The sequence below is a fragment of the Uloborus diversus genome, chromosome 5 (assembly GCF_026930045.1).
Source record: "Uloborus diversus isolate 005 chromosome 5, Udiv.v.3.1, whole genome shotgun sequence".
Classification (NCBI taxonomy): Eukaryota; Metazoa; Arthropoda; class Arachnida; order Araneae; family Uloboridae; genus Uloborus; species Uloborus diversus.
In genome coordinates this window covers 137,044,129-137,070,387 of record NC_072735.1, presented here as the reverse complement: position 1 = coordinate 137,070,387, position 26,259 = coordinate 137,044,129, and the positions used below count along the sequence as shown (strand labels likewise).

The 26,259-nt window shown below is 32.1% G+C and overlaps 1 protein-coding gene across 1 annotated transcript in view; it reads left to right on the top strand.

Annotated features, from left to right (window-relative positions):
• The window catches only part of LOC129222360 (uncharacterized protein C1orf198 homolog), a 34,219-nt gene extending 8,194 nt beyond the window's left edge, over positions 1 to 26,025 (top strand). The window contains exon 4 of the mRNA XM_054856856.1: positions 24,793 to 26,025. Within this exon, the coding sequence (XP_054712831.1) occupies positions 24,793 to 24,834 (42 nt within the window). The 3' untranslated portion in view covers positions 24,835 to 26,025. The remainder of the gene's footprint in view (positions 1 to 24,792) is intronic.
• The last annotated feature ends 234 nt before the right edge of the window (positions 26,026 to 26,259 follow it).

The window sequence follows — 26,259 nt, the reverse complement described above, 5'->3', positions numbered from 1 at the left end:
TGATTTTCTAGTAGCGAAAAACAACTACCTTTTTTTCATACAAAAGGATAAAACATTTTGTAAAGTGATACACACAGTTGTCAACAGTAAAGAATAGCCATTTTCACATTTCCTATAAGTAAAGTGGGAGTGGAGATAGTAACTGTTACATCCCTTAAAACTCACTTGCACATGCAAGATCTCGGAGAATCAATTATGCATCTCACGAAAGTAAAAGCGATGCGTTTGGACATTGCACTCATCTATGTAAGTTTAGTGCTTCCTTGTAAGGAAATGCAAGCATGAAAACCGTCTAAGCTCATTAACCAATCGCTTCATCTATATTAACTGGAGCCGAAGACTTCCCTTTCGTTGGATATGGATCAATGGACCAGACAATCGTTTCTGAATGCCTGATGTTATCATTGAAATAGAATCAGACATCGAAACCTTTCAATTATTGCGATCAATAAAATGTACCATTAATTGACCGTAATAGTGCTAATGGAATCACTTTTGCTTGGAAGACCGTTTGTTACAAAAAAGAGGGAATTCAGAATGTTCAAGTATTTGTTGAGGAAGCGCTTGTAGCCGATTTTTTCAAACGCTGAAGTTGCGTACCTAGGTATTTTTTCTTTTCATCCTGCAAGTATTAACTAAAGAGTTTTTCTAATATCTTTTTTTAAATCAATATTGCGATGGCGTTTTTAGATACTCTAAAATGTTTTTTAAACAGTTACGAATAAATATTGCCGAAATGAAATAACTGAAACGGTGGAAAAGGATTTTCTCATACGATTACATATAATAATTGTTATAGTTTTTTTTTTTTTTTTTTGGACACTCTAAAATCATACTTAAACAGTTATATACAACAACAACAAATATTATCAAATATAACAAATATTATCAAAACGGAATGAGTGAAAAGGTCGTTAAGATTTTCCCGTATTATAACATAAAAATATTACAGTATTGTTTTTTTTCCCTTTGACACCCTAGAATCTTACTTTTAACAGTTATGAATGAAAAGTATCGAAATAGAATGGCTGGCATAGTGGTTAAGATTTTCTCATGATTACATAAAAAATGTTATAACGGTTTTTTTTTTTTTTTTTTTTGACACCATAAATTGTTACTTAAAGAGTTAAAAACAAATATTATCAAAATAGTGTGAATGAAAGGTGCTTAAGATTTTCCTATAAGATTACATACAAATATTATACTAGTGGTATTTTGGACACTTAAAATGTTTCTTAAGCAATTATGAATAGATATTATCGAAATGGAATGAGTGAAAAGGTGGAAAGATTTTTCCATTTGATTAGCCAGAAGAAGTGGGATGAAGAGTCCCATTTCTTTCATTTATTTTCAATGACAATTTAATCTGAAAACGGTTAGCATAGATAATGAAAAATTATTTTATTTTCATAAAAAATAGATATGTTTCTGCTTAACATGTACAACTTTCTTAAGTGGAGCTATAAAAGAATAATCTTTTCTCATTGGTGTTTTAATTGGAACCTTTCACTTACTATTTTACTTTGGTAAATTTTACCCATTTCTCTTCCGACTATTTTTATTTCTAGCCGTATTTGTTTAGAAGATATAGAGTTTGTAATACTTGATGTTAGACTGTATTTAACTTTTCAGTTAAGTAACTGTATGTAGCTACTTATTTTGAATCAGTAGAAAGCAAAATATATTTAAGCTATAGCACCTCAATCATGGTACAATAGTGCAAAATAAGTAATCAGTCAATGATTTTTTTAAACGCCCACTGGAAAAAAAAACATTTTTAATAAAAATATCTGGATCAAAAAGAGTCCTTTTCAAAATCATTATTAAAAATGTTAAAGAAAAAATAAAACTCAAAAAAAAAAAAAAAATACTCCTCCGTCCTAAAAACATTTTTATAAATTCCTCTTTATTTATTGGATTAGGTTTTATTATTTATGTTCAAATAGAATACACTGCAAATCTTAAAACACTTTTTGAACGCATGTTGTGTACGGACACTTGTCTCTTTTTTTTAGAACACTTGAAGCACACTTTTTGGAACACTTAAAATAAAAGAGCTCTTCTGAGAATTACCTATTTGAGACCACTTATTTGGTTTAGCACAATTTTCGAACCCTTTTTGTAAAATATATAAACACCAAAACATGACACCTTTATTAGAGCACTTTTTAGCGCACTTTTTTAGGACTTTGTTTAGACTTTTATGGAATCCTTATCTTTTCCCAAATCCCTTAAATATTTTACAGAAGTTTTTGGTGCTAATTTTACGTCTGCCTCGGCAGTTCTCAGAAGCCGGGCAATGGACGGTCTGTGATCAGGGAAGGGGCATCTTTTAGGGGTCCATTCGCGAAAAGAAGCAGTGAAGATTCATTGTAACAAAATTTCTAGTAGTATCATATTGAGGGATTCAAGCGACTAATAATTAAAGAAAACTGTTAAATTTTAGCTTGGACAAAAATAAAGCGACGATTTCAAAAGTGTGCCCAAATATGTTGCTAATCTGTTCTCAAATATGACCTTTAGCTTAACTGTAACAAATATCCCAAGCAGGACACATTCGGTGCATTTTCAGAACACATATTAATACAATCTCTTTTTAACGGAGCCCATTCGGAAGATATTTCAGTACGCTTCCTTTTTAAAGGAGCTCATTCTAGTACGGATTGAGGCAATTAAAGCACTTTTCTGAACAAAAGTGCTCCGAACGTGTTCTCAATGTGCACGGAACTGTAGTGAAAAACTTAAGCATTAAAAAAAAACTTTGCATTTCATTGAAAACTGAAAGCAAATCTCATCCACTTAAGCCAAAATAGAACCCATTGTATGAATGGAATCGCTAATGCTTTTCACTTTCACGCGTCGAATTGCAACTTCAAAAAGCAGGCATTAGCGATCACAGCTTTAATCTTTCCTACTGTCATGGATAGTGCAAATGATAAAAGCGGCTTCTTTTATAGAAATTCTAACAATAACTCCACAACGTCTGCACAAGTGAAGCATCACGCAGGGGGAGGATTAGCGAAACTACCGACATTACGGTAATCTTCTTAACAAATTGAATAAAGATTGCTGCCGATTTCATTTTGTAAGTTCGTGAGGTACAAATAAGTTTCACAAAGACGGGAAAGGATTTTTGTAGAGAAGAAAAGTTGTTCTTTGGAGGAAGGACATTGTTAGCCTAAGAAGAGATCATTGAAGGATTTTCTGCCTTCGAAGTGTAAAAGCTTCTTTTTTGCCATCGAATGTTGAAAATAAAATTCCAGAGAATGGAAAAATCTTAATCGTTAATAAAACTGAAAAATATTACAGCACATTCTTATGACTTGTTGAAAAGAAATAACTCTTAATGTTTCTAAATGTATTTAAAAGAAAAAGTGTTATTTACTGTAAAAAGTAAATAAATGTGTCTTAACGCACACAAGCTCACACTTTGAATTAAAAAAGGGGTTCTTGCTAACCCCGAAACAAGTGTATTCAATCATCTGTTTATTTGTGCTAAAAAACATTGAATAATTTCTTGTTGTGTTCTTTACTGTATCTAATTTTGTAATAAGATTATTGTTAAAGTGTGCAGTGAATAGCAAATAACAGCTAATCCTTCTTTTTATATAACAGTCATTTTTTTTTTAAATTTTCAATCGAACCCTGTTCACACTCCTTAAAAACACTTTGTCATCTTTCAAGATACAGAAGGAGAAAATAATTCCCATTCAAATACTCTTTCTACGGGTTCTGTTTTTCTTGGTATCCTTTAGATCCTTTTGATATTCTTTTCAGTTTTACCACGCTTTTTTATACAATATATATCTGAATTCTACATATATGTCCAAGTTGCCTTCGTATGATTTATTTACCTACTTATTATAGGTTTCCATGCTTCATTTTCTCCTGTCTAGAATGCCGTTGAAATGTTTCAAATTCTTTAGTTTTTTTTTTTTTTCACGCTTAGCAAAATTTTCTATTTTGAATTCTTCAAGTTTAGTAAATGTCTTGCTATGTGTCTGTCGAAAATTTCTCCCCCCCCCTGTAAAGTTATTACGTAATATGTTTGGAAAATAATTCCTCGATGATATATATATATATATATATATATATATATATATATATAATATATATATATATATATGAAAGCAGACTTTTGGCTATTGGTTGTCGAACTGGAGCATCATTATGAAACTCAAAAGTTGTGATACCAGAAAGCAAATATGTTTTCATACAACAAACAAGTTTCAGAAATATATTTATTTCTCAGCTAATGCTGATATTCGTCTAAACTTTTAGAGTCCTCCTTTTGAAACAGTTTAAAATTCTTTTCTGTTGAGGGCTTTTGAATGAAAGAATATTTTGAATGAAATTTGCAAAAGAAGCACAAATGACTTGAAGCACCACACACACACTTTCACCCGCGTATTTCTATGCAACTGGACTTCGAGCAGAGGTCAGCTTTCTCTACGTTTCAATGTCTATAGCAATTCTGCAATGAATTTCATTTGAAATTATTCTTAAGATTAAAAGCCTTTTCGAAAATGCAATTTTAAACTGTTTTAAAAGAAAACGAGGTCTTTGAAAGTTTAGAAGAAAAAGAGTGAAAGCTGTCATTTTGATATGCGCATAATTATAAAATATTTTTGTTGAAACTTGGCTAGCTTTGTGAAGACATATTTTTCTTTTGGTTTCGCTATCATTGTGTTTGCAGAATGATGACCTATTTCTACAATAGTTGGAAATCTGAAAATGCCTTTTAAATATTTTTTTTCCCCGCAGGTAAAAGTTCACTCTTAAAAGAAAAGGAGAACGCTTCAAAACAATTTAAGCACTGATTTAAATACTTCATCAAAGCTTAATTTAAAAGTAATTGCATTTCTGGTCCAGAAAAAAGCATGATGAAAGTGAAATGAAAACGTTAAACTTAGTTTTCAAAAGTTAAATGAATTCTGAACAGATAAGAATTTGTTTCACAACAGAAAATAAAACCTAAAAAGGTAAATCATATAAAAGTTATAAATCTTTCTAACAGTGATTTTAATCATTCTAAACATGTTTAATATCTTCCTAAAATTATGTAACTGAAATAAGAAGTTAAAAAACACATAATTCGCTACTGCATCCTTTAATGAGTATTTCACATAATTTATCAAATAATGAAATATGCTTTGGACGATTCAGAAATTAAAACCCATTTAAATAGTTTACTAATGTAAAAATATGTAGTTATAAAAATAATATTTCAAGGAGAGTACTTTTTAACTGCCACTACAGTTATGTAAAATATTTTGCAAACTTTCATTGCTCGTTTTAAACGATTTGATTATTGTATTAACGAAACAATATTTTATAATTGGTGAGATGTTTTTTTTTTTCTTTTTTTGCAGCATAAGTGATGAGATAGGTTGTATATAACTCCAAAAGTATGTTTTTGCTTAAGCAAATTAGCATTAAATTTCTAGTGATTTTGTACTATTTATTGTCATTAATACAACTGGAGCATTACCGTAAGTGTCATACTTACACTTAAAAACAATATTACAAAATGTTCGAATGTCAACGTCCAACTCTGGTAAGACTCGTCTCCTGTTAACACGGCAGTGCTTACAAAGGGTATACAGGGCACCCTTCCAAGATTTTTTTTAGCAATAATATTAATAATAATAGTAACAACAACAAAAAAAACCACAACAAAAAACAGTAATAATGATAACAATAGCAATAATAATAGTATTTATAATAATAATAATAACAATAATAACAGCAGCATAGAATGAAGTTTGAGCCTGTTCTAAAAGGAAAATATTATGTTATTTAATTATTGTTTACATTTTTCGAAGAAAGGATACATTTTGTGATTTAGGTTTTTCATCTTTTCCTACAATTGCTTTTAAAACCGAATTCAAAATGTTGCTTGTTGCAATCCAAAATGTTTTTTTTCAATTCAAAAGGTTAAATAAATTAATTTAACCAATTTATTTGTCATTGCATCTGAATTTCCGATGACTTTATTTATTATCCTCAAAATCACTTCAGTTGAAAGTTTAGTCTGCTCATGATTACAAACGCAAATTAATTGTCAGAGGCCGAATTAGTGCCTGAAAGGTATAAAAATGTATTTACTCAAAAGACGATAGTTACACACAGCGAATTGATTAGTTAATTTAAACCAATCCGAAACTAACATTAGATTTGATTGAAAAACACTTATTTTCGCTGACTCGTTAACCAGAAAATGTTTCTCTCAGTCGACAGTGTAATTATCAAAGACCTCCATTGCTGTTTCGTGCTGGAAAGAATTCGGAATCATACTCTATTAGTTCTCTTGGCGATTTTTTGCGTTCATATTGCTCAGAGTTTCAATACGTAATTCGAGATTCATAAAATGATCTCCGACAGTGTTGTTTTCAACCCAGATTACACGTAAAAACTGACCAACTCATAAAATAAACATGAATGAGTTTTCCTTCAAAATTATTGGAATTCGTTAAAGATCAATAAGAATTCTCCTCTTTGAACTGAAAAGCTGCAGATTAGAAACAGAAAGTGAATAGATTTTCCTGAAAAATGGAATGGACTCATCCACTTGGCGGCCGTTCAGAAGGGTTGGGTGGCCGTTGCTAGGGGTATTTTTAAAATTAAGTCTATGGGCTGAAAAATCTGTGCAGCAAAAAAGTGGCCGTTAAGAGGGGTGGTCGCTTAAGACTAAGACAGATGGCCGTTTGGAGAGATTTCACTGTAATAAGAAGAAAACAGTCGAGCCCACTTATAAGAATCCCGGTTAATGGAATATTCCTCTTAATGTAATATACTTTTAATGTGCCAACCGTTGTAATTCATTGTTTTGATTCCGGATAATGGAATATCCCGCTTATTAGAATTATTTTTCGCGACAAATTAGCTATTCCATATAAAGCGGGCTCGACTACAGTAATAATAATAACTTTACATACTGTCTTTGTTTAAAATACATTTTAATCAGCAAATAAATTTTTGTGTGGTTGGTTAAACGCGTTTTATTTGATGGAGCACTCGGTGCCCCGTGTATCCAAATTATCCAAAATGTATTTTTTCCAAAAACCATACACACAATTTTGTGTTAAGGATTGAATTAGAATTTTTAATCCACTTCCAAATTTCACAATTGTTGTTGATAACACGAAACATATCATTACGGGAAAAAAGCAGAAATCTGTCCCATTTAATGAAAACCACGATTCCTTCCACCCCTCTTTCAAACACCCATCAAGGCAGCCGACATTTTGTTATTCCGTCTCCGTTTATATAGGCCGTTGTCCTTGAGGTGGTTTTGTTGCAGAGCGTTGATCCCTATTGCACGTGACGTTTCTAGCGTAGGAGATCCTGATTAAAACCTAGATGGAGTGACTTTAATCTATGCGAATGCCCAACCCTCCCTCAGCTGAGATTTACGTCGGGCTAATTACCGAAACACATCAATGGGGATGAGATTCCCGTATCTATCATCCTTAAACTGAAGCATAGCGATTTCTTTTTCTTTGAAATGGGACTACGTAAGAAGCTTTTTGCCTCCTGAAGACCTAGTGCGATGTTCCGTAATGGCATCCAGTCTTTCATGTGCCATCGCTACTAAGTCGCGGATGTCAATAGTACCGAGAGTTTTGACGCCCAGTTTAGTACCAGATGCTACCTGGGCTATTACGATGGGGAATTGCTCGAGGAATTCACCTTGACCAGGAGTGTCAGAGCCAAATAGGCAATTAAATAATCTTTAGCACTTCATGGCTGCTGACGATTTTTTGCATTTCAAAAATTAAAGCATGCCGATAGCGAGGGAATAGAATAACGAAACGTGATTTAAGCTTTAAACTCTTTGTCAAGAGGACTTTGAACCACAGTTTCTCTATTTTTAACTGCTCCAATCATCTATAAATAGTTTTAATCATTATTGGCAGAAAACGACACAAAAAAAAAAAAAATCTTAGGGGAAGACCACCTACATTGGACCCGCTAGGCACAAGAGGCCTGTGTTATTATGGATTATGCAAAACAAAAAGAAAAAAATCGGCCATCATAAGAAACATTTATATAGAATAGTCTCAAATAGACATGATTGCTTTAAAAACGAAAATAGTATTTTAATAAAGTATTTTTTAACAATGTTAAATCCAAATTAGGAATATACTCCTGTCCTTAAAATGGACCATGCGCATCTTAAATTGTACCAACAAGGTAAATGTCAGCAAATTTAATGATTAAACTCGATAGTTATTTTACACGATTCGCAAGTGATCTTTCGATTTGGTTCTTCTTTAGCACAGTATTGATGAACTAACTGGTGATATTTCTTGCATCAAATCATTTTTAACCAACAAAAAAAAGTCACTGAAATGAAACACATGCCTATTCACAGGCCAAACTTCCTTTCTAAAGCTTCTTTTTCTTTTCCCCAGCCTATTTATAAAATTTGCCCAAAGTCTTTTATTTGATATTGAATCGTGGATCCTATTGAATGTTTTTTATAAGAGCATCAGATGTTCGATTAAACTCCTTTTGGGATTTTTGAGCAGTGTAAAAACCAATTTCATCAACTTGAAAAAATATAGTTGCAATATCAAAGAATTTTCCTACTTTCAACAACAAAATTGTTTAAAACAAAGTGGGGCAAAGATAATTTCGTTTACTTCTTCATTCATTTATTTTATCATTTACGTATTCATTCATTAACTTAACATTTACATTCCTTCAGTTATTAATTCACTTTCTTATTTATTCTTTCATTCGTTTATTTTCTTATTAATTCACTGTTTTATACCCTCAGTTAGTTTTTCTCATATAATAATTTATTGATTTATTCCTTTAATGTTCATTATTTATTCAATGCTCGCTTATTTATTTATTCATTCGAGAAAAAAGATTTTTAATAATCCAATAAAAATTATTTCATTAGAAAAACATTTTATTTGTCGCTACAAAAAGCGAAACTTTTTCACTTTTTTTTGAAGGTACAAATTTACTGCCGAAAATAAAAATAAATTTTTAACACACGTTTCATCATACTCTAACATTACTCTTTATTTGTGTACTATAATGTTCAAAACAATTTCCAAGTGCAACAAAGCTTCGTCATGTATATTGAACGATCTGAAATGATCGTGGTTTTTTAAGCACTTTTATCATGCTTGGCCTGATTGTCACGGAGTAATCTGAGGCCTGATTTTGCTTTTATCTCAACATCTAGATCACTTAGAGACTTCGGGACTTCACTAAATGATTTGCTTCATTCTAAGATACAACTTAACGCTGAAAAATTAAAATTCTAAAATAAAATTATTATTTCGGTTAATGTTTAAATATAAAACCCATTGTTACAATTTTTTTGCCTTGCAATAGCAATGTTAATAGCAATCATAATGTAAATTTTGAATCAAGGCTTCTCCGAAGCAAGCATGAAATGTATTCAATATCATTGCTTTCTTAGGATTTTTATCCTCATCTATGCCCATAATCGATAACGATGACGGGGCTAAGGAAAGAGATATATTAAGATCTTAATCGCGAATAACTTGTTTGCTGTGAATCATAAAATAGTTTTGGAAACCTTTTCATATACAAATGATTCTAATAATTTAGCACACAAATATATCTTAGAGAGGAACAAGGATACATTTTTTGGCGCAATTGCTTAAAGTTTCAGTCTTGTATGTAGGATTCGTTTTCTTTTAGTATGGAGCATTTACATAAAAACTTAGGGTAACGTTTCGTGAAGGTAACATTTTTCTACTTCTGAAATACATTTACACTAAAAAGAATAAAATAACAGAATTAAAAAAAAAAATACTAAGCACTTTTCATAATGCACTCAAAAGGATAAAATAAATTTTCTCGGTCAGAAAGGATCGTTTCAGTATTCATGTAATTTTCAATTATTCCAAGAAAATGACACCACAAACGAAGAAAAGTGCGGCTCAAATCATTTCAAACCAAACTTTTCCGTTAAAAAAAATATGCATGTTTCAGCACTCAAATTTATGATTAAAAGCTGGATAATGAGAAATTCTCTACATGACTTGAGCCGCACTTTTCTTCGTTTGAGTTGTCATTTTCTTGGAATAGTTGAAAACTACAGGAATACTGAAACTGTCCTTTCTGACCGAGAAAAGTTATTTTATCCTTTTGAGCGCAATATGAAAAGTGCCTAGTATTTTTTTTAAATTCTGTTATTTAAATTACGTCGTTGATGAAAACACGACTTAAACTTATTTTTAATTCTTAGAAACAGGTGGGAGGGGCATTTGCCCAACAGATATCTCGCTCTCACTTACGCCCTCTTACGTCTTTTACATCACTTAAGCGTGAATTCCAAGTTCTTTCTTCTTATAGTCGTATAATTGTTTATTCGCAGATTCAACAAAGAGAAAAGAGGAAAAAAAATATCTTCCGTAATTTGCGTGGTTTGGCAATTACAAAAAGGATTTCGATAAAGGGGGAAAAAATCTTCAGAATGATATGTTTTTTGGTGTTTTTGTAGAAACCAGACGTGTCTTGGAATTCTGCAAAGATGAACTGACTATGAATCGTGGGAACGTACCTGCTCGAACTTTGAGGGTGGTAAATTACTTCAGACATAACGGGGTTTTTTCTTTATTTTTTCTTTTGTATTTAGATGGATTTTCAAAAGTTGGGAAAATAATTTGTGGAAGGCTAAAATGATGCATTACTTATTTCACTGCACGGTAAAAAAAAAGAACAATAAGAATAAAAATAATGAAACACATCCTTCAGTTCATGTCTTTGCATTATTATGCAATTCGATAGAAGAATTCGAAATGAGATTTTAAAAGTAATTACCTTCGGAACCTGCAGACCAAAATCTTTGCTTTTTCACTGATAAAAGGCAGCACAAGACTTTGTGTTGGTTTAACGATTGGGGTCCAATTTAGGCAGTGGTCCAATACAGGTGATTTTCCATTAGGACAATCCAATCTATAAATGCCTTTGATTTCCAATCAATGCTTAATATCTACAAAAGAAGTATGGGAGCTCTAATCTTCAGAATAGGTTTTAATGTATAAATAATCTGAACTTCGCCGAATTGAAAAAATAAAGGAGTTAAGCTCCAGTGAGCTCCCGTGCATACTAATTTCTTTTGTTCATCAAACAAAAATTTCCAAGAAATTATACTTTTCATTTGAAGTAGCTAGCAGCAAAAGGAGCCAAAATATAAAAATTTGCGAGAACCAGTACAAGTAGTAGAAGAAACTCTACTCTGTTTTGGGGCAAGAGATGTACCAGAAAATTTGATATCTTTATTTTCAATTTTATTAAGATTGCTTTTTATCACCTATAGTGAATAAAGTTCGTAGCAAGGCAAAAATATAACCTGAAGAAAGCGCAACTGCATATTATAGTCATATGCATGTTTTATCCAAATATACTTTCCAAATTGGCGAGAGAAAAAAAAGCAAGAGTTTCAACCGTATACAATTAAGACCATTTTTCCCAGTTAGCAACAGAGTTTAACTCATTTAATGACTGTTTTATCACCAACACTCCTCAAAGCACGTTTATGAACAGTTTACTTCAGTCACTCATGCATTTTAACAAGATACGACGTGCTATTTGCATACTAAAGTGGGTATGTCTCCTTTGACCAACACTACGTTGACTTGTTGCTTGTGCGAAAACCACAAGCAGCTAAAAATAAGTTTATTACAACCTTTTTTTCAATATCTTGATTTGAATAAGTAAATACATGACTTTCGTAGCAAGAACTTGTTCAGGAAAAGTTGTGTTTGAAAAAGGCCGCTATATAATAAAACTTAGCCATGTGATTGACACCTTTTACGATCTTGAGTGTTAATGGGTCAGTGTCCTATCTTTTTAGCGAAAAGGAAATTGAACACGTTGTATACAACGCGTGATAAAACGCTTTCTAAAGTTACGCATCAATATTTATCTACTTCGTAGGATGCAAAATGTGGTTGCATTATGTATGCGGATCATTTGATTTGTAGCAATTAAAGTTAAAAAAAATCGCCAGATTGTTTTTTTTTTTTTTTTTTTTTTTTTAAATTTCCGATACAGTAAAAAGTTTTTTAGTTTATTGCAAAATTAAACATGTGAAAAGTGATAAATTATAATAGATAGAATGTGCATGGAAAGTTAAAGAATGGTTTCGTTAGCCTTGTTTGTGACGCACAATATGGATAGTGGAGTCACCGGAGATGCGACTAGAAGATATCCTTTTGTTTTTCCCGAAAGTAAATAGCTTCAAGGTCAATTTTTAAGCCTATAAAATACAAGCAGGAGGATTTTCTAAGTTATACATTTTTAGGGAGCGGGGGGAGGGGGCGATAAGAGTAAAAATTCAACATGAAACGGATGTACTGGAGAATGTATATGGCAGTGACGTCATAATTTTGGCAGTAGTTGGAGATATCCTTTCAAATTTGGCGGCTAAAATGAGCTGGAAAATGTAGTGCCAGTTTAGCATTAACTGAGAAGAGTTTTTCGTAGAAATCCATATTATACCACTGGGAAGCTTTCGGCCAACTATCGTTGTAAACCTATCTTTCCTGCATTGGTTCGCAACAACGTTCGAACTAAAGGTCCTTAAAATGTTTCTTTCCTCACTTTTCCCTTTTACTTTTGTTTCTTTTACAGTTCGATTAAGTTATTGCTATTGTAATTTCAGATTTGAAACGACAACAGAAACATTAATTTCTTTAAATTGAAAACCTAGGAAAGCGCTTAAAATTCATTGAAAAATTTTAAAAAATCGTTAAATTATGAACTTAAAAAGTACAATTTCTATTGCGCGTACATAAGAACAATCAACCATTTTTACTCACAGTTTATAGGACTAAAATTTCACATATTTCATGTTTTAAAATTTTCTGTATAAATACGAATAATAATAAGCAGTAATGTTCAGGAAAATATCTAGTATAAATTAACATTTTTTAATGAGGGGTTGCCCCAAAATAATATTACTCTTGGGCAAGGGGGTGGAGGAGTGTTCGTGAAATTGTGACAGTTTGTTACAAGGGGAGAGAGGGGGTAACCAGAAACGTGACCGAAATCAAGACAGTTTTCGTTACGATATGTGTATGTAATTTATCGTGACACGTGACAAGTGGAGGGAAGAGTGTAAGATTAAGTGTTGAGAGAGAAAAAAAGTTTGAGAGAGACGTTATTTATATGGCAGCCGAAGAGCGTTTGAGAAATCAGTTGGTTGTTGATAAGTTGGAAAATGCGATTTCATAAAATGTATTACTCTCCTCTAATGCATAAAATCTTTACTAATAGTAAAGCTGAAAGTCTCTCTATCTGGATGTCTGGATCTCTGTCGGTCTGGATGTCTGAATCTCTCTCTGTCCAGATCTCTGTGACGCACATAGTGCCTAGACCGTTCGGTCGATTTTCATGATATTTGGCACAGAATTAGTTTGTAGCGTGGGGGTGTGCACCTCAAAGCGAATTTTCGAAAATTCGATTTGATTCCTTTTCTATTCCAATTTTAAGAACATTTTACCGAGCAAATTATCATAACATGGACGAGTAAATTACCAAATTATCATAAATGGAACATGACCATGGTTGAGCAAATAAACATAGCACATTGGCGAGAAATTCATCATCCATTATTTGTATATATACAGGCGATCCAAATGATCTTTTAATTTTCTACTACGGGCAAATCCGTGCGAGTGCCACTAATGATTGAATAAAAATCTTAACTCAACGCAGTAACTACGCAATTTTATTTTGTAACAAAAAAAAGCCGAATCCGGAAGAAAATTCATAGTTCACTTTTTCCCGAGTTTGCTATCCGCGAAAATGTATATTTATAAATTCTATTTATGAATACCTCTATTGATTCATTATATAATTAATTTGACAGTTCGAAATACAAATTGTTTATTTGCAAGTTACCATTTTTCTATTCTTTCATTGAAAATTTTTATTAGCTTTGGATTGCTTTCACTGTAATAAAGATTCCCCACAACGCAAAATACTTTCGATTCGGAAATTACTTCGCTGACACGTGAAAACCAATTTTATTATACTTTACTAATTTGAATAATTAAACTCAGAGAGACCTATTTAAATATGCATTAGGCAATTAATAGGCGCTGTGAAATATTCCGAATCCCGTTCTCCTAATAAAAAGCACCTCTCGTGAAACATAACCTGATTTATATCGCAGTAGAAGTTCTCGAATATGCATTATTGAATGGGTAAAATGTATACAGTGTATTGAATGTAAATTAAATAATTAGATAGTTATTTCTTTTTTCTCAACATTCAGCTGTTTAGTAAACGTGATCCTCTTTTGTTAATAAAAATATCAAAAGTATTGTTGTTAGACTGTATTTAATATGGCGCTGAGACAAATGATTAAAATCTTTGCTCTGCACTTGGTAAAATGCACTTCATAGCAATTTTTATGAGTTCGATTTTGTTATTTTTTATTTTATTGAAAGAAAAAAAATTACAAAACATTCTGTCCACATGAGAACAAATAAATTCTTTAATATTTAAATGTTTACTGTCACGCGTATAAACTGAAAAAATGATTGAAATTGTTCCATAATGAATGCACCCATAGAAAGAGAGCCCCACTGAAAGAGCATCATAATATTAATTAAGAAGAATACATTTAAAATAGTTTTAACACTTAGAATATTGTCTAATTTTAATTTTCGTTTTAATGAATTCGTTTTAGTTTGCACGAGTAAGCAATAAAAATAATTCGAAAAATTTTGCTCTCCCAAAACTAAAAGGGATAAACATAAAAATTATTTTCATAATTTGTATAGATATTTCAATGTACATAGAAAATGTATACAGTCGAACTTGCTTATAACGAGCGCAAGGGGACCGCGACATTTGCTAGTTATAAGCGAGTATAATACGAATTGGTGAAAAAATCATAAAAATTCATCATAGTTGCTTTTTCTTTACTACCTTTTACAAAAAAGGAAGTATCGTATTTGCGAAAAAATTTCACTTCAAAATCAGCCTTAATTTCCATTTTGCTCACCCCCGAATGAAAATTGAGTTTTTTTTTTTTTTTTTTTTCGTCTCGACCACACGTGGATAAGTGCCTAAGAACGTATAGACACTAGGGTGGAACGAAAAAAACGAAGTTTTTATTTTCGAATCGTAATAGTGCGGAAAAGTGGCGATTGGTGAAGACTTACAAAACAAAACAAAGATTTTTAAAATCGGATAATATCTTCCGATCCCGCAACGAGCCTGAATATTTGAAAAAATGGAAAATTTCGTGTTTTCATAGTGATTTTTCAAAAATTTTGTTTTATGTTTCTTTTTAAAGCTCTAAGATGGAAAAGTTACGATTAGTGAAACCTTCAGAAATAAAAAAAAAATTTGAAATCGAATGATACCTTCAGATCTAGAACCAATCCTAAAAAATCGAAAAAGTTGAGAATTTCAGGATTTTTCCGAATTTTTAACATTTTTGGATCAATGTACTTTTTCAGGCTACAGAACGGAGAAGTTACGTTTAGTGAAGACTTCAAAGTGAAAAAAAATATATCTTTTTGAAATAAAACAATATCTTCCGATCGCGCAACGAACCTACACGTTTGAAAAAAATGTAAACTTTAAGCCCTTTTCTCAGCTTTTTTTTTTCTTTTAGTTTAACGATCCTCATAAGTTCGGTATAAAATACTAATAGAAGAACGTTTGTTTATAAAACAAATGTGATATTTTAGTACTAGAGCCTGCCTGTAAATTGTTCACATGGCCCTTTAATCCCGCGATACTCATATTTGTTTATGCCGCTTAGTACAGTGTATGCATCTAATATGCCCCATTAGCGAAATAAAGAACCGCAAAAATTTCACAGACGGTGCCATTCATGTTCACAGAACAATTCAAACCTGTCGATATTTACCTGAGAATCTAAAACAAGTTGTTTACTAGGGTGGAACGAAAAAAACAAAGTTTTTATTTTTGAATTGTAATAGTGCAGAAAAGTTGCGATTGGTGAAGACTTACAAAACAAAACAAAAATTTTTAAATATCTTCCGATCCCGCAACGAGCCTAAAAATTTGAAAAAAAAAAATGGAAAATTTCATGTGTTCTTAGAGATTTTTTAAAAATGTTGCTCCAACGTTTCTTTTTAATGCTCTAAGACGGAAAAGTTACGATGGTGAAGCCTTCAGAAATTTAAAAAAACATTTTGAAATCAAATAATACCTTCTGATCCAGGAACAAGCATGAAAAGTAAAAAAATTGAGAATTTCATCTTTTCTTAGTGATTAAAAATAAAATTGTTCTTGTTGTTTTTTTCCCCGGTGTTACAGGGAAAAGCCTTAAAAAAAAAACCCTATATTACACATAAACATTAATTTATTTCTTGACTTTTAAGGTATATTCGAAACAAGCAAAACTACCATTCTTTACAACAATGAAACATTTTCAAATAATAGAAAGTTATAAAATATTTACCAAATTTACAATCCAGTATACAAGTCTTATTGTTTTAAGTGTTAGTTGTTGAAGCTAATTTATAATCAGATTTTTTTGGAAAATTCGGGCATAATTGATCTGGATTTCAATGTTGCTCTTATGTAGCCATCTTTTGATTTAAATCCACACACTTTGAGTGAAGCTTCCGTCATTAGCTTCACACATCTTTCGACAGCTTGCGTATGGCAGAGGAATAGTTTTATATCCCAGTCGGGTATTGTGCCTGTTACAATAAAATTTTCAATGTCTTTGTTAGGAACTTTTCGAAGAAAAGGTGGAGAAGATAGCTTTGTCGTGTTCCAATTAATAATCTCTGTGTAACCTTCTGCTTCGAAATTTAGAGATGGAATGACAAAGTTTCTAATGCTTTTGCCTTTAGAAACAGATTCTCTGGCTTTTAAGACGTTTTTAAATGCTAGTTCTCTTATGTGCCCCCTTTCATTAAACACCATTGCCATTAATAAGTTTTCGGGATGCGCAAAGAAAGAGTTTCTTTCAATGACAGGGCAAACAACTTGTTTTAGATTGTCAGGTAAGTATCGACAGATTTGAATTGTTCAGAAACCATGAATGGCATCATCTGTGAAATTTTTGCGGTTCTTTATTTCGCTAATGGGGCGTATTAGATGCATACACTGTACTAAGCGGCATAAACAAATATAAGAATCGCGGGATTAAAGGGCCATGTGGACAACTTACAGGCAGGCTCTAGTACTGAAATATCACATTTGTTTTATAAACAAACGTTCTTCCATTAGTATTTCATACCGAACTTATGAGGATCGTTAAACTAAAAGAAAAAAAAAAGCTGAAAAAAGGGCTTAAAGTTTACATTTTTTCAAACATGTAGGTTCGTTGCGCGATCGGAAGATATTGTTTTATTTCAAAAAGATATTTTTTTTCACTTTGAAGTCTTCACTAAACGTAACTTCTCCGTTCTGTAGCCTGAAAAAGTACATTGATCCAAAAATGTTAAAAATTCGGAAAAATCCTGAAATTCTCAACTTTTTCGATTTTTTAGGCTTGGTTCTGGATCAGAAGGTATTATTCGATTTCAATTTTTTTTTAATTTCTGAAGGTTTTACCAATCGTAACTTTTCATCTTAGAGCTTTAAAAAGAAACATAAAACAAAATTTTTGAAAAATCACTAAGAAAACACGAAATTTTCCATTTTTTCAAATATTCAGGCTCGTTGCGGGATCGGGAAGATATTATCCGATTTTAAAAATCTTTGTTTTGTTTTGTAAGTCTTCACCAATCGCAACTTTTCCGCACTATTACGATTCGAAAATAAAAACTTTGTTTTTTTCGTTCCACCCTATTATATATGCGAAAGTTTGTTTGCATGGATGTATGGATGTTTGTTACTCTTTCACCAAAAACTACTGAATGGATTTTGATGAAACTTTACAATAATATAGCTCATGCATCAGAATAACACATAGGGTAGTTTTTGTTCCATTATGGGGGGGGGGGGCAAAACCCTCTTAGGGGGGCAATAAAACACAATTTTCGTATAAATTCTCTAATATGGGGATGAAAAAATACTTGCACATATTAACATTATATGTCCATGGAAAGCTCTGATTTTTCTGCTGAAGATGGCACCTGTTCGAAATTTCTAAGTAGAATGAAAAACGATTGATGAGCTTTTTAGTTCCAAGTTCGAAGGCTTTTCTCAACTCAATACAATATTTAGTGTATCATCTCAACTCCCTGTCGATAGCGACTATTGTTGTATTGTTGACTATCTTTGCTTTTCGTGACTGTTCAAGGCTTTTCTCAAGTCAAATCTTAAAGTAAGATTTTTACACAAGATTGGCAAATAATATATGGATTTGGTTGATTATTTTCCATTTTAATGCAACTTTGAGGCAATAGGCAGTGGGACGAAGGCATAAAAGATGCTTAAAAACATGGTTTCGTTTGCCAACTTCGGGGGACTACAAAAAGCAGTGGCGCCGACTCCATGGGGCCTGAGGGGGCCCGAGCCCCCTCAAAATTATTTTTGAGGGGGCAGAGCCCCCCCAATAAATCAAGAAAAGTATTAGTTATATTATGTTTTCTAAACTCATAAATTTATCTTTTATTTTCCTTGCTTGAAGATAGTTTACCTTGTAAAATACATTCAGTAAAGAGTTAAAACAAATAATTATTACGGTAGTAAGCAGGTTAACTGAAAAGGAGTAGTGTGAATAATGATGGTGTTATAGTGCTGCAAGCACACTTAAAATTTGTCCCACTGCGCGAACTTACGGGTCAAATCCGTTGCCGGTGGGCAGCGCTGCGGCGAGCTCATCTAAGTGTTGCTGATCTGGAAAAATTATATGAGGGTTTGATTTGTATATAAAATGGGAGGCGTGATAGTTTTGAGTACTTTTGGGAATTGTATTTAAAAGAAAAATCTTCACAAAATGATGATCCTTCGCTTCCTCGGAATCGACGTATACCAAAGTATGAAAACAACGAAGCCAGCTCACTGCATGCTTTCAAAATCCCAAAGGCACTTTACATTGAGGTTTGTGAAATGGTGAAATCTTGCATTATTGGGCGGTTTACATCAACTTGACTCGCACAGATCATTGCAGTTGAACAAGAGTGCTTGCTTTTATTAAACAGAGGTGAAACAAATTTTGAAAAAATCAATTGAGTTTTCTAAAATAACCTAGATATTGAGAGAGTGCGTTTACACTTGAATATGTTAGCCGGTATAACTAATGAAAAAACTGGTCTTAAAAAAAAAAACATGCGTAAATTAAATTACCTTTTTACGAAAATACTGTGCGTGTTTGTATTTATTTTTTCCTTTTTTTCAAAGCCAAAAAATATGTGTCAGGCTTGTCCAGTTTTGGGGTTTCTAATGTTGATTATATGACTTTAAAATGCTTTAAAAAAACTTTAAAACTCACTATTTTTCATCTCAAATTTAGAAATTTTCCCCCGGTTACCCCTCCCCCCCCATTTTTTAAAAAGTCTGCGTCTCTGGGAATGCCTTTCCATTCAAGTCAAGTGTCCTTCCTACCTTATAATATCAATGCTTAGCTACGGCACTGCACGGCTCCCCATAAAATAGAACAAAAAAATCTCTTACTAAGACAAGTGATATGATTTAAAAGTTGAACCAGAAAATTTAGAAACCAATTTTTAGATTCTTTTACTTCGAAAACGCCGTGTCACATACTGTTTATTTGTTAAAATTATACGCACTAGAAAATATGGCATTTTCAAGGTACAAAAATCTGACCTTTATTTGGGGTGGGGGACCTCCGAGGGATTACATAACACCCTAAACCCCCGGTAATGTCCGGCCCCCCCAATAATTTTTGCAAGTCGGCGCCCCTGACAAAAAGTGATATTTTTCTGAATCCTTAGTGTCTACAGATGAAAAAAAAACCAATGTTCATAAAAAAATAGTGTCTCATAATTTTTTTACGGACCATTAAAGATACATGAAAAGGAGTGAAACTGACAAGCAAGAGGCAGACAAATTTTAAATACATAAAAAATATTATACATGTACATTTAAAATATTATGCATGTACGTTAAAAACATTATGTATGTACATCAAAAAATAGTTTTTTTCAAGAAGCAAACTCTTCATTCCAAAGTATCATCGCCAGAATCACTGAATTCATTTATCCTGTTTTTGCGTATGGAGTTATTTTCCTCCTAAGAGTTTATACAGCTACAGTCACAAGAGGAAAATTATGTGCATGAACAATTTTACGTCTTGCATGTACTACATCTCTTCGAAGAACACCGAGTTATCGCGCATGTACAGGAGACTAGTTGTTCATAATACTCAAATTTTATAATTTATTTTACACAATATTTTTTTTAATTATCTTATGCATCTTAATTTTGTACGAGTATGTTTTTTTAAAACTATAACATGTTTACTACGCTTTTTATTTATTTGTATACTATTATTATTTTTTATTATTTATTTATTTTTAAACTGTGATATTTTCAAACTTAAATTTTAACTTTTTATATTCGCGGCATCCTTTGATAGATTTTTAGTGATACAGTTTTGAATATTTTTAATTTCACAAACAAAAATTATATGACGACCGCATTGATTATACATAATAGTTGACCATGCAAAACATAAAATATATACTACAGTACAAATGAAATGATAATATCTTGAGTTCTTTTCGCTTTACTCATGCAAGACGAAACATTCCTTTTCTCCCTTTCTTTTTCAGATTTTATTTATTGTTTTAAAATAGCTCCAGTGTTTCAATTGCATCTTCTTTTATGATATTTTAAAAATAGAAATAAAATATTTGGTTTCTTTTCAATAATCAAGTTGCCTTAATTAGTAAATAATCCTATGAAACTAACTAAAATTTATCCAAATATGTTTTAAAAAAAGAAAAACAATCCGACTCGATTTCAAGCAAGATTTTCTTTTTTTTTTCTTCTGAAGACATGTTCTCAAATACAAGCAGTAAAGCTTGCTTTGAAATTCCTTTCTGATTCAAACTGTTTTGTTGTAAGAAAATAATGTGGAAGGGTTGACCGCAAGACACCAAGGAGGACACCTCCTTAGGGAATCCACCCAGGCAGTGGCGTAGCCATGGGGGGGGGGGTGATAGGGGGTTAACCCCCCATGAGCCCCAAAAAATTATATATATATATATATATATATACAGTGAAGCACCGTTTATACGTTTCTTTTGTACGTTTTTATCAATTATATGTTTTTCAAATCGGTTCCTGCATAGTCTAATACTCAGTAACCTATACCAATTATAAGTTTTTTCATGCAGTCCCTTCAAAAACGTATAAACGGTGCTTCACTGTATATACATACATTATACATATATATATATATATATATATATATATATATATATATATATATATATATATATATATATATATATATATATATATATATATATATATATATATATATATATATATATATATGTGTGTGTGTGTGTGTAAACTTGAGGGCATAGCTTTACTTTAAACTTCAGAAAAAATTAACCCCCTCCAAGGATTTTTTCTCGCTACGCCACTGCACCCAGGCAGTCTCTGTTATTCCTCTCTCAGATGGGGGCTTTTAGTTGCATGCATCAAAGCATCCTTTAGGGAAATAGGGGATTAGCCACAAGTTTTGATCTTTTGTAATCATTTATCTTTAAAATACTTCCCACGCTTGAGCAACTGATATCTGGACACTCAGAAGGGATTTAAAAGTCATCGCAATTACGATAAAAGAACCGAAAAGCAAAGAGATGTCTCTGTGTTTATTGGTCGTTTTGAAGAGTCACAATGTATCAAAAGGCATCGAAGAATACTTTTTATCCTCTTAGAAAATCCTTCCCACACTTAAGCGTTTTTGTCCATTCTCACCAGCGTTTTGTCCATTCACCCTTGCTCACAGGTTGCATCGATCAGTCAATTGTTTGAAGAATGTTTTGTTGAGCCCTTTTGAAAGATAGATCATCTTACATTTAACAGTTTTGATTTCTTAAGCGTATAAAAAGAAAAAAATGATATACCGAGATAAAAGCAAAAAGAAAAATAAATCAATAAAATAATTAGTGTTATGAAAATAATTGCTTTTCGTACTATCCTCTATTGTTTATTATTTTCCCGTTATGTACTGTGTGAATTTAATGAATATTTCAGCCCATATTAGTAACCTTGTATTTTATTGCACTATTTAATTCAGTGCCAAAAAACTAATAAAGCGAAGCGATTTTCGAATGCAAGCTGAACAGCAAAAACAACATTAAAATCCAGATAGCAAAATGGGGAGAAAAGCGCTATTACAACGTAGCAAAAAGCAACTCCGTTTGTTATCTGCGGCATGCGCGTTAAGGGGTTTCGGGCTGATTATGGAATGGGTTAATAAAAACTGAGCATATGTATCTATGTCTAAGTTACTTCTCCCAAACGACAGTGAACTGACCATCAAACCAGATATCTGTGGATTCATAATCTTCCCGTCTTTATATTTGGCTATTTAATATAATCCTCCGATAAGAATTAGTGCAGATAGCAATTAAAAACTATTAATTATGACACTTAGATTTCAACATAAAATCCCTATTTTTTGAAGGCTTTCCTCCATTCACAAATTATTATTCAGTGCTTCATCTCAACTTTACGTAGCAATGCTTTTATTGAAATTTGTAGCACGAAGAAAATCATTGAAAAGATCAATCTGCTGCCATTTTTACTTCCTTTTACAAAAAAGGAAGTATTGTATTCGCGAAAAAATTTTGACTCAAAAATCGACCTTAATTTCCATTTTGCTCACCCCCGAATGAATGTTGAGTTTTTTTTTCGACTCAACCACACATGGATAAGTGCCTTAGAACGTATAGACACTCGAAATATCCATTTTGACGATTCCCGAGTTAGTTACAATGAGTTTTCTCGTGACGTCTGTATGTAAGTATGTGGGGATGTGTGTATGTGCGTATGTATGTTGCAAAACTCAAGAACGGTATGTGCTAGAAAGTTGAATTTTGGTACAAAATTTTCTTAGTGGGGTCTAGTTGTGCACCTCCCCTTTTGGTTGCATTCGGGTGTTTTTAAGGGGGTCTTTTACCCCTTTTTTGGGAGGGAATGATTGTTAATTTCGATGTAAACTCAAGTGGTGTTACAATTTGGCGGACACTTGGCAGTATATGGCCAGTCTTTTGGGCGCCAAGTTTTTTCACCAACTTGGCGACAAATTTGGCATTTTTTATTTTTATTTTTAAAGTCTGGTTTCAATTTGGCCACTGTTGGTGATGTTTAGAAAGTAAACTATTGAATCAGCAATAATGGGAAAATGACAATAAATTGGAGTAAAAGGAAGTCATGTGAGGCACACATCAGCTCGTTTTTTTTCTCAAATATGAATAAATAAAATTCTGGTTTTTGTTCTGAGGCTTTTCCTGTAATCGGGGGATTTAAAATGTTTACTTTTTGGTTATTTTTCCACAATCTGACACAAAATTTTAGATTTTTTTAAAGCCTGATTGTTGAACATGCATCACTTGGCATAACTTTTATTTTCAAGGTAGACCATGCAAAGCCGGGGCAACACAGCTAGTCATTTACTAAATGCAGGGCCAGATTTAGGGGAGGGCAGGCGGGGCTACTGCCCCTGGGCCTCCACAACAAAGGGGCCCCCACAATATAATTTTTACAAAATATCCTAACTTTCACGGGTCAAAAAAATCAAAAATATCGGATATATACATATATATCAAAATATTCGGATATATATCAAAGTATCAGATATTTTCGAAAATATTATGATCTTTTCGAAACCTTATTAGGGGCCTCCACTCCTTCGTTGCCCCGGGGCCTCCACACTTCCAAATCCAGCCCTGACTAAATGGTGTGCTAATAAAATACTTTCAATTGTTATAAAAAAATTGATCATGCCTCAAAAAGATTAAAAAGGTATCAATGCCTCAAAATGATTAAAAAGGTCCAAAAATGGTGATTTTGCTGACAAAAGCATTATGGTGCAGCTTTGACACAAAATGGGTTAAAAAATATGTTTGTTTGGTGCTACTAGGAGCAAAAGATAAACTCCAAGCTCCAAAAGATGTTTGAGCATTCACAGGGCCGGATTTGGAAGTGTGGAGGCCCCGGGGCAACAAAGAAGTGAAGGCCCCTAATCAGAGTTCGAAAAGATCATCATATTTTTGAAAATATCTGATACTTTGATATGTATCCGAATATTTTGATATATATGTATATATCCAATATTTTCAACGCATGAAAGTTAGGATAGTTTGTAAAAATTTTACTGTGGGGGCCCCAACTGCCCTCCCTTAAATCCAGCCCTGAGCATTCAGCAAGCCCAAAGAATAAAGTTATTCTCTATCTTTTATTCTTGTTTCTTTGTGACTAATCTTCATTGATAATAAGATAGCAGTTGATGGTTATCATCAGCCTTTAGGGTTCTTAAAAAAATATGAAGGATTTTTTTTTTTAATATAAGATGAGAAATTTCAATCTTTTAAATGTATGTCAACTAATTAAACAGCAGAAGTAGCCCACAATGAAAGTTGTATTGAGTAGGATTTTAGAAAAATTTGTGGGAATCCCACAATCTTGTGCAAACACTGACCCAAACTTTAATTACATTTAATTGTGGGATATATTACTTAGGTTAGAGCTAGTTCTTTTTAGAGCTATTCTTTTATTTTTTTAAACTTTAAAATTCTATAAAAAGTTTAACCAAAGAAAATAATACATTATCTTCTACTTAGCTGTTTAAAGTTGTATTTTAGATGCCAGCATCTATGTGTTTGTTCAAATTGTAATTTTTATTATTTTCTTTTTTCATTGCAGGGTATTCCAAAAACTGGATTTGATTTTCTAGACAACTGGTGAAATGTGAATTTTTATTTCGAAAAATATGGTGTATTCATCATGTTTCCTTATTTTGGCATGAAATAACTTCGGTTTTTGTGTAATGTTCAAAAAGAGCTTTTACTTTATTCTTATTGTTATTATTATTATAATTAAATATATATTTAAGTTTTTGCAATGATTCACAAGTAAAAGAATTTTTCATATTGTGAATTAAGAACAATTTAATTTATCAGTTATTGCTTCTAAAACGTGACAGTAGGACTGAAATGCCAGTAAGTGAATTAAATTATGATTTATTTATTTCTTCAACTTCTTTATTTTTTCGTTAGTGAAATTTTTGTTGCAGTACAAAATTTTATACATTCTTTTAGGTCTGTTTTATATTTTTAAACTTGCAGACACACATATATATACACTGAAATATTGTGTTTAATGTTAAAAATGTCAACTTTATTCCTTTTTTGTTAATTAATACTTATAAGGATATGATGCTTCACACATTGAATGAATGATATCGAAATCATTTTAACAGCAGCTGTTATTTTTAAACAAAAGCTTCATTTTGTATTCAAACAACTATTTTACTGAAGATGAAAGCCACATGAAATGACAGAAAGACAATAACTTAATGGCATAAAATCATATTTAATATGCATGAAAGTAGGCTTGTTTACATCTTAATAAATCTTTTCTGCAATAACAATTATAAATGATGCAGAGAGATGATTTAAAATTGCTATGAAATGGACTCACTAGTTTTGAAATTGACTTTTAATGTGTCCAAAGCTAAAAATCTGAAGAATGCAGAAACATAGAAGTTACAGTGTTTAGCTGCTAATGTTCTACCACAGCCCCCTAAATTATAGGCCTGGAAAATAGGGGGGGGGGATGAATCAGCCAGTTTTTAGTTAATCTTTTCCCCACCTGGAACTCTACATGCTTGTTAAAACGAAATACTTTCCCCTTTTAGTTCAGCATTAAGAGCCATTGTCTGTAAGGATCAGGCAGGTTGTGATTGATGACATTTTTAATTTTCTTTATTTGTGCAAATGTTGTTCTTTATCATGAATGTAATGTTTGTGCAAAATATGAGCTTTGTCTGCCTTACCGTTTTTGGGAAATTAAATTTTTTAATTTAGGGGGCGTGGCACATTTTTGTGTGTTTTTCAAATTTGCAGATTTTAAAGTTCTTGTTGCTTTAAGCGCCCCTATAATGACATGGATTTTTTAATTCCATATTACTATATGGTCTTGTTAGATACTGTTACAGCTGTCAAATCGGTGACACTACGAGGGCGACGCCCACAAACTCTGTTTAAAAATGACCGAAAATGAATTTTTTTCTATATTCAAGGCCAATTTTTAGATCATTTTCTAGCCACACTTACATACATCAAAAATATGTATCAAAATCGGTGTCACTATAAGGGCGCCAGAAGATAT